We start from the raw sequence: 10,174 nt of genomic DNA on the forward strand, positions 1-10,174 counted from the left end.
TTTTCTGTTTGCCTTTTATCACCCGACCACTTTCATTTTTCGTGGAAGTTTCCATTATTCTCATAGGGATGACATCTTCTTCCTCGTCTTCTTCCACGACCATGATAGCGGTTTCAACCGCATCCACACCCTTGTCCTTTTCAAGAAGGACCGATTTGATGGTTTAGTATCATGAGTTTCTTTTCTTTTCAATTCTCACGGAGGATTTACATCAACTCCAACAATTTGGTAAATCTTTTCTTTCAAAGATTTAATTATTCAAAGATGTTCTAGATCTTTCTCATGATACACCTCATCTTATAAACCATCATTAAAGTGCTGTAAATTATCATGGCTTTATCTTTTTCTCATCCGATATAGTTTCAATTTATCGATGATTTTTCAAAGCTCATTTTCTCTCAGGTGCATCTTTGCACCCACTGCCCAAGTCTTAAAATTATTTCTCATAATATTAAGGGCATTTATTTTGAGTTTTGTCAAATTTGACATGATAACCATATTCATAGAATAATAATATATAAAGACAGAAATTTAAATGCATAGTTAAATGCAAAAATTAAAGGCATAAAATAAAAGCATAACTTAAATTGCAGAAATTTAAATAGCATAAATAAAATTGGAGGCTTAGCCTACCACATGATCCGAATAGTCATAGACTACCATATTGATCATTTTCAAAGTTCGAGGAAACATGGTCTACCATTTTGACTTTTACTTATTTCAAGGTCCGAGGAGACTTTGTCTACCATTTTTGACCTTCTTTTATTCACGGAGGCAAAGCCTACTACGTGTTTCTCTGATCGTGAAGGCATAACCTACCGTAACGATCAGTCGGGGAAGGCAGCGCCTTTCATCCCGAAAAATAAACAGAGAAAGTCCAGCCTTTCACTCTGAAATAATAATAAAATTTAAATAAATTAAATATATTGAAATACATAAATTTAAACATTACCTCGGCTGGTTTAAGAACTTTCGGATTGATAAACTTCACTTGATAAGATATTCGTGTTGATAACGTGTTGTAAAATAGAATGAGATAGTATTTTATTGTATTTAATAGATAGCTTTATAATTATAATAAAGACAACATATATATGGGAGATGGTGGAACGTGAGGGAGAGAGAGAGAGTGGAATTGTGTTTCTTGACTATTATTGTTCATATTCGAAAGTACAAAGGGGAGATGGAGTATTTATACTACACAAAAGTCAAAACACGTATTTTCTCATTTCTTAGTGAAATGACATCTGCACAGGTGACAAGGACAACTAATTTTCAGGTGTTCAAAGGTGGATAATCATTATCTCCAACATAAATAACATTTTCATATATTAATTACAATAAATCACACCAACTTCATATTTTTGACATTTCCTTACCCATAAGCAAATTGTAGCATATTTATAAAACTATATTCAGTTTAAAGATGGGTAGGAGTCACTCCAATCGCCCATGATTTCATTTCATAATTATTATAGTTTGAGACGTAACCAAACATGATTATAATAATTTTGAAATGTATGAATAAATATTCGTAGTAATCCTTTGGAAAAAAATATGAAATACCCATGCCTACATATAGTTTATGTTAACTATATTGACATTTTTACCATTATATAATCATAATTATATATTTAATTTGAATGTATATTACCTTTTACTTATAATTTATATAACTTATAACTTAATGAAAATTTCATAATAAGAAGAAATAATTTTTTTCTTAGTAAGCATTTTGAAAAGTTCATTTTACACGTTACAAACAATAGAAAAAATCATCTACGTGTATTTAAATTTTCCATGTATCATTTAGAATGGGTTATATTTTAACCCATTAAGTATGTAATCTAAACCATAAACCAAAGTCAAATTCATTTAGTCTAAACCAAATTCATATATTCATAATTGCCATTCCTTAAATAAGTGTACAAAAAAATATTTAGTTTCAAAATTACATGATTTTAAGTTTGTGTGGGAAGTTTATATAAATTTCAATACCTTATTTGAGCCAAGGGTATAAGTTCTTTACTTTAAATTTTGCATCTTTTGTATAATGATTCAAAGCTCAAACTTTACAATTTTATATTATACTCTTTCCGTTTCGAGTTAATTGTCGTTGTAGGAAAAAAATATCGTTTCAAAATAAGTATCGTTTAGAGTTTCAATGTAAAATTTATTAATAAGATTCTTCACTTTATTTTTCTATTGGTTGAAATATGGTTAGATCTATAGGTAATTGTGTTTTTTTTTTTATTTTAGAAATATATAAAATCACATGTTTTCTTAATCTGTGTACATAAACCTAGAACGATGATAAAAACGAAACGGATGGAGTATTTATTTAATTATTTTATTCCGGACAAGGCTGAATAATATCCTTTAAGTCAGGCGCTGACAAACACATAGATCTTTTAATATTTGAAAGATTGCTCATTTCTGATAGCTAATACTCCCTCCGTTTCATTTTACTTGTCGTTCTAGAATTGAACACACAGATTAATAAAACATTTAAGTTTATCTATTTACTAGATAAAAACATCATTACCAATACACATAACAAGATTTCAACCAATAGAAAAATAGATTAGAATAAAAAATCAATAAATTTTGCATTGAAATCATAAAACGACACTAATTTTGAAACTAAAATTTTGCTCTAAAACGATATCTAATTCGAAACGGAGAGAGTATTTGGTTAAAAAACTATTCTTTTGATTTTCAATGTCAAAGTACTATTAGAAAATAATTACTTAAACAGAAGCACCGTTACAATGCTATACAGAAACATTGTGAGAATGATCAAATCATAAACTGGAAATTTGTTCATGTGAGAATGATCAAAACAAACAATACAAACATTACAATTCCAAAACCTGAAGATTCGAAAACATTACAATACAACAAAGATTTTCACTTGCTTACACATGAAACTGAACCATAAAACCGGAAGATCACGGAACCAGACATCGTTCTTATTCCATCAGACATCGTTCTTATTCCATCACAAAAACATGATATAACAATTTACCTGATTTTGGCAGGGCGGAATTCAATTCCTTGAACGATCAAACCACTTTTCCAGTGAGGAGTGTTGGTCTTAATAATACTAAACGAAATATCATCACAACATGAATCATTGTAGAACTCACCAAGCTCGGCTTCCATCCACCCATCTTCCCTCGCCTCTGGTCTCGTTACATCTCTCGTTTCTGTCTCTCTCCTTCGACGACGACCACGACCGCGACCAGGAGGCCCAATAAAGTATATCAACTTTTGAGAAGGTTCTTGTCCAACCAATCCAACTCCAACGTCCACCGGCGAGTCTCCCAAATTAGGACATCCGTTCTTTGTCTTGAACACGATGTAAACCGAGTAATGAGTTCTAGGAGATAGGTAACGAGTATGCATCCCGTCACCAATATCAAACCAACATACATTGAGTAGCTCTGCTATTTTTTCAAACCTGCATTGCAACATTTTTTCCCCCATCTTCATTAATCATTATCATCAGAAAAATGAGTACAATCGAATTGCAACAAGAATAAAAGGAGTAACGTACCTCGATTCAGGAATTGAAATCCATCGCCAATATTGGGGACTAGTTCCCCATGTGATCGACGATTCCTTCAAAGATAACATGATACATCTTTTCCCACTCGCTTTCTCTAACCAGAAGCTCTATCATTGTGGGACCAAATAAAAAAACTTGAAACATTCAGAAACCACACCAAATTAATCAACTCCGGAGGTTTAATCACATCCTTGTTCACATAATTCTCTAACATACTGAGAATGATGACCGTAAATATTTGCTAATTTGTTCACGTCTACGTCTTATCTAAGGAAAAAAAGCAACGTGTAATTGTGTTTATTTTCGTTTATAATTTTTTTAAAATCATTGTATTGGTTGTAAATTGTCTATTATTGACAACAATTGTAACTTTGGATTCAGTTTACATGTTAAAAAAAAAGTCAACGATTTCGATACACATATTACTCTCTAGTATATCTAAATTCTGACTGAATCACAGGTCCATGTTCTAATACCATCCTAACATCTAATTTTGATCCCGAGGCAGATCATTATTCTCAGTTAATACCTTTTTCCCTTCCTCGATGAGAACAGGATCATCGCAGAGAGCGAAATAGAGCTCCTTCTTGGACGTGAAAACTCGCGAGTACTGTGGAATCAGAGAGGAATATTCCGAAGGAAGAAACTTCTCCCACACGGTATCGGATTTAACAGCCGACTCGAACGTTTTCGAAATAGAAGCAGCGACGCAAGCGTCTCGTGGACTCGTGAAGGAGATAATGGTGGAGATGCAATCCACCGGCAATGAATCGAATGGTGACGGCATCGTTGCATGCATCAAATCGCCTGCGTCTGGAATCTTGAGAGACAGATAGCCCTTAAGACTTCTTTTGTAATAAATAAATAGACTTCTTGAGATCGTTCTAAAGTCGCTTCTGTGATGAAATGGTGAAAGAAAGAATGATTTATAATGAAAAACAAAAGACTCGTGGTATCCGTGTCTTACATGCCGTGTGCATCGCATCTCTCTCTCCTCAACACTACGCGTTTTCAATTAATTTATTACTAACTGTGGTTGTAAGCCCATGATCTAATAAATATTTCCCCACATGGTCGAATCACAAAATTAATGTCTACGAAATTATATGTGTAGCTGATTCAAATAATACACTTTCACCCTAGAAACTTACACATATCTCGACCAGTTGGCTTGGCTCATGGGCCTAAGAGATGGGATGTCTCACATGATATAGGGTATCCAACGAGACACTTCATCTAGAACTATCTGGACTTAAAATCTGGAATACCTGAATTATTAAAATAAATACACTCTCTTATTGAACTGGGTACACGTGAGAGTTGCATAAACATCAAAAGAAAGAAAAATCAAAAACATTAATTACAATCAAATTAACAACCATTAAAACAGACTCTGTTACAATATGTTTTTGGTTTGATACATAAACATATAACACCGGACTCACTAGCTCAAACACGCTCATCCATGGACTGGCTCTTACTTCACCATACCTTTTTCACAGGCCGGAACTCAATGCCCTGAATGATGAAGCCAGGCGTCCAATAACTGTACTTGATTTCACTAATACGAAACCAGATTTCATCGCGATCATCCATGAACCCTCCATCGTTTAAGAGTTCTCCAAACTTTGCCTCTACCCACCCATCTTCCCTCTTCTCTAGCTTCGTTAGCTCCAGCCTTTCCCACTTTGCACCTTCGGGAGTTTCATGTACAATCACTCCAACTCCAAAGCTTTTTTGGACATCTTGAATTTGATCCTTTGCCTTGTAGACTACGTAAGCAGAGTACTGAGTATCAGGAGAGAGGAGTTTTGGTTTCAGCACACCGTAGATCTTGAATGGAATCCCAGTTACAAGTTGTGGGACTTCTTCAAACCTTTATAACACATTGCATTCAACATTATCAGAACGAGTTAAAGTTTTCATGAGTTTTTAACTCAAGACTAAATGATACTGGACGTATTAGTCCTTGTCCCTTATACTCTTTCCATTTAATAAAAGGTGGCATTTTAACACTTTTTCTTATTACACAAATTGTCATATTAAAATTCTAATACAATTTTTAAAAATTATAATTAACTCAATCTATACTATTTTTTTTAACGTCTGGTTAATTATGCTATTACAACGATGTGAAAAATTACATATACGATTCTACAACCGACAATTCTATCACCTTGTGTGAATACACATCTTACTACGCCACTCCGAGCCGTCCTATGAGATCCACGTCCGATGCCATGCACCATGGTGAAGATCTCTTGTAACATCTTTTCTCCATAATCTGCATAATTTGGATTTTCTAGAGGTTTTTGAACCGCATGCCTCTTGGTGTAGAAGCATTAATGAATCCTTAGTCAAACTGCTGGACTAAACGAGCTTCCACTATTATTTATGAAGTGATTTTGATTACTTGTCAGCTTCTCCATAGTATTAGATGATTTTGATTATTTGTTCATTGTTTATTGCTTATTTGTCATATTTTCCATAATTATAGATAATTTACTTATTTGTTATGTTTTTAATAATTTTAGTTTTGCTTATTTGTCATATTCTTAATAATTTTAATTGGTAATTTGATTTATTTGTCATATTTTAAAATTATTTAGGTGGTAATTTTAGTTTTGCTTACTTGTCATGTTATCAATGATTTTAGGTTATCTTGCTTAATTTCATGTTTTATTATTTTAGAAGCTTATTGTCATATTCCATGATTTAGTTTAAGTCATTACTTTTAATAAATAAATTTTTGAATTGTTAGTTTTTAAACATTTTTAGTGATTGTTTAATAAATATTTTCATAATATTTAGGGATAATTATTATTAACGAGTATTATCAGATTTTAGCAGTAATTTTATTGTTTTGTTCATCTTATGATTAATATTAAATGGTTCAATGTTTTTTATTTATTATTTTTATAAGAAAGCTTTATTCACATTGTGTCACCGAATTATCTTACCAATAAAAAATATGAGTAAATACAATCTCTCACTGTTATAATTTTAAAATGTAGCTTTTTACTTGGGGTTTGGTTTCATAGGCTTCACTGATAATTTGGTAATTATGGTTTCTTTTGTATATTTATCTTTTATGTTATTTTAAAGTATTAATAAAATTTTATTAGGTTATTATGATGATGATACTTTTACGTGTGTGGTTTAGTGATATAAATAAACGATTTTCCAAGTACTCTAATGGATTCGAGTCCATAACCGTGGATTCCAATGCAAGAGATCATCTATGTCTGTTGTGATAAAAAATAAATTATTTCTTCTGCTTTATTTAATATTTGAAATTAATTAAATAATTTAAATTAAAATTAAAAATTATGTTAGTACACACAAATGTGCGGACCGTCTTCTAATACTGATTGTAAAAATACTTTGATCCTGTAAATATATTTAATTATCTCAAAGATTATTAGGTAAATAAATGTAATTATTAGAGAACAAATTAATTTTAACTTTTTTTTTTAATTTGTGTAAAAAATGTCAAAATACTGTTTAAAATTAATGCTTTTAATCATTGCCGTTTAACCAATGGAGTTTATCGTTATGAGATTATATTATTCATAACACACATCTTTAGAATTCAAGCAAAAAGGAGTTAGTTACCTAGAATCAGGATCTGAGATCAATCGCCAAAAGGTAGAGAATGTGAGATCAACTTCCTTCCCAGATAAACATAGTCATGTTCTTTTCCTGAACGCAGCGTCAGCCACTGCGGTTAAAAATTTTCAAAAAAAAAAAAAATCTAAATGCAGCGTCGTTATAAGCTCCCGCCGGCGACTGTCGCGACTGGTTTTTCCCGTGTTTTCATCACCTTTGATTTTATCAGCGTCTTCTAAACAAGTGTTGACGTACCGCTAGCGTCAATAATTAGTATCTTGCAACTCTCTGTTTTAACATGTTTACTACGAGAAAACACGCCGAATTCCGACGGAGGTTCATAGGAAATTGCTTACGGACCTCCGACGACTTTCCGACGGAATTCCGATGGATGTAAAGCAGTCCGTCGGAATTCCGTCGGAGTTGTCCAATCCCAAACGGCTATACAACGGTCATATGTATTTGTCGGCAACGGTCACATGGTTCGTCGGAATTCCGTCGGAAAATACCGATTGAATTCCGACGACTTTGCTGTTAATCGGAATGTCGTCGGAATTCTGTCGGAATATACCGACGAACTTCCGACGACATTCCGATTAACAGATATAACCGTTACCGTCGCTTCCGTCGGTATTTTCCGACGGAATTCCGACGAACCGTGTGACCGTTGCCGACAAATACATATGACCGTTGTGTAGCCGTTTGGAATTGGACGATTCCGACGGTATTCCGACGGACTGCTTTACATCCGTCGGAATTTCGTCGGAAGCAATTTCGTCGGAAGCAATTTCTTATAAATCCAACCCCTCCTCATTCAACTCATTCACACTTCATTCTCTCTTCATTCTCTTTAGTCATAACAATTCCGTGAAAATCATGTCTTCAGAAGTTTATTATCGTTCGTGGATGGATAAACCTCATTTGGATCCGAACACCAATTTGCTTACGGAAGAATACGTTCAAGGGATTGGAGAATTCATGAGGCTTGTTCAACAGCAACCGGATGCAAAAAGTGGTATGTTAAGATGTCCCTGCTCTTCTTGCAATAATAATAAGGTTATAAAAGAATTTGATGTTTGGACTCATTTGTATATGAAAGGGTTTTCACGTAATTATAAAGTTTGGTACCTTCATGGGGAAACTGGTTATGAATATGGTAGTACTAGCGAACCTCAGCCTGTTAGTGAACTTCAGCCTGATATTAGGTTAGAAGAATCTAGAACGGATATAGATTATGGTGTAGGTACTGAGCAGATGGTACATGATCATTATAGAGGGGAAGAACCAAATCCCGAATCTAGGAGATTTTTTGACATGTTGGATGCAGGAAAACAACTTTTGTATCAAAATTGTAGAGATGGTTATTCAGTCTTATCATCTGCAACTAGATTAATGGGTATTAAGACAGACTATAATTTGGCTGAAGAATGTATGGATGCGATTACTGATTTTGTCAAAGGTATTCTACCTGAGGATAACCTTGCACTGGGTTCATACTACGAGGTTCAGAAACTTGTTGCAGGTCTTCAACTACCGTTTGAAGTGATAGATGTATGTATTGACAACTGCATGATTTACTGGAGAGCGGATGAGACATAGAATGTATGAAAATTTTGTGGGAAACCTCGTTATCAGGAGACGAGGGGAAGAGTTCTGATCCCGTTCAAAAGAATGGGGGATTTGCCTTTGACGGAAAAATTGAAGAGGGTGTATCAGAGTGAGCGCACATCAAAAGCAATGAGATGGCATGCAAAGCATTTCACAAATGGTGAGATTAGACATCCTTCAGATGCGAAGGCTTGGAAACATTTCCAGTCAACATATCCAGAATTTGCGGAAGAGAGAAGAAATGTTTATCTTGGATTATCTACGAGTGGATGGAACTTCTGATGATGATGAACCATTGCAACTAGAGTCTACCAGCAAAGCCCAGGCAGTTGAATATTTGGCAAATGTTGAACTCAGCAGTATTCCGTCGGAATATACTGACGGACACCAATTCCGTCGGAATTGCAATTTACCCGGAAAAACCAAACCGCGTGAAAATTTTCGCGAATCGTCAATTGGTATATATTTACTTATACCGACGGAATACTGACGAATCCGTGTCCGTCGGAAACATTAAATATAATTACGACCTTCTTCTTCCTTCTTCGTTATTTCCGCCTCTCTATCAATCCTCTCCGCGATTTCTCACTCTCTCACGGCGATTCCGGCCATTCTGGACCTCCCATCACCGGCGAATCCTCTTCTCACCCTCATATCTCTTCCCCAAACCCCAAATCATGTAAGAATCATCACAACTTTGTTTTATCTCAATTGTTTAGGGTTTTGGAAGTTAGATCTCGGATTTTAGGTTGTTTGATTGAAAATTTTAGGATTGAATGGATAGTTTAGGATATATAAGTTAGGATTGTTGTTTTAGTTTTTTTTTGGAATTATTTTTTGTTTTTGTTAAAATTCAAAATGTTTTACTATTCTTAAAACGTTTTTTGATTTTTAAAAACGTTTTTCAAGTTTCCAGTAATAAACTATGTATAATAAAACGTTTTTAAATTTTTTTAAAATTATTTAACAACATTTTTCTATATTTATAAAAAAATTTAATTTTCTATACATATATATATATAAATCATGTATAATAAAAAATTTTAATATATATATATATATATATATAAATCATGTATAATAAAAAATTTTAAAATTTTTAGTTTTTTATTTAAAACGTTTATAAAACCTTTTGTAAATATATAAATTAAAACATTAAAAACATAAATGATTTGAAAAGATTTTTGATGTATTAATTTTTTTTTTTAGGTCCGAGGATGAACCCCGCCCCGCAGCCCGTCTTCGACGTAGTTCGGTGAGCAGTTCCCGTGCATCGGGATCGTCTCACGAACAAAACTCGGTTCCCGCATATATTTCCGCTCCAGCTCCCGCTCCAGCTCCCGCTGCCCCTCCCACTGCTGCTCAACAGGATCCGGGGGTCATGCC

General features: G+C 33.7%; 2 protein-coding genes across 2 annotated transcripts; both read right to left on the bottom strand.

The window, feature by feature from the left end:
- Positions 1-2,750: 2,750 nt before the first annotated feature.
- Positions 2,751-4,465, bottom strand: LOC106327633 (F-box protein At2g02240-like). The gene is made up of 3 exons (XM_013765841.1): positions 4,101-4,465; positions 3,560-3,678; positions 2,751-3,463 (listed from the first exon to the last, which is right to left on the bottom strand). The coding sequence occupies exons 1-3, from the start codon at positions 4,368-4,370 to the stop codon at positions 3,025-3,027; spliced, it is 828 nt and encodes a 275-aa protein (XP_013621295.1). The 5' UTR covers positions 4,371-4,465; the 3' UTR covers positions 2,751-3,024.
- Positions 4,466-5,053: 588 nt separating this feature from the next.
- On the bottom strand, positions 5,054-5,764 carry LOC106324300 (putative F-box protein PP2-B2). The gene is made up of 2 exons (XM_013762294.1): positions 5,748-5,764; positions 5,054-5,447 (listed from the first exon to the last, which is right to left on the bottom strand). The coding sequence occupies exons 1-2, from the start codon at positions 5,762-5,764 to the stop codon at positions 5,054-5,056; spliced, it is 411 nt and encodes a 136-aa protein (XP_013617748.1).
- Positions 5,765-10,174: the final 4,410 nt, after the last annotated feature.

The sequence above is a fragment of the Brassica oleracea genome, chromosome C2 (assembly GCF_000695525.1).
Source record: "Brassica oleracea var. oleracea cultivar TO1000 chromosome C2, BOL, whole genome shotgun sequence".
Lineage (NCBI taxonomy): Eukaryota > Viridiplantae > Streptophyta > Magnoliopsida > Brassicales > Brassicaceae > Brassica > Brassica oleracea.

What these genes read in the sequence shown, in the direction of transcription:
- LOC106327633 (XM_013765841.1), bottom strand. Translation starts at nt 4,370, where the DNA reads ATGCATGCAACGATGCCGTCACCATTCGATTCATTGCCGGTGGATTGC. An exon ending in TCATCGAGGAAGGGAAAAAG is followed by an intron (nt 3,679 to 4,100) that starts GTATTAACTGAG and finishes CCACAATGATAG; the next exon opens with AGCTTCTGGTTAGAGAAAGC. An exon ending in ATTTCAATTCCTGAATCGAG is followed by an intron (nt 3,464 to 3,559) that starts GTACGTTACTCC and finishes GTTGCAATGCAG; the next exon opens with GTTTGAAAAAATAGCAGAGC.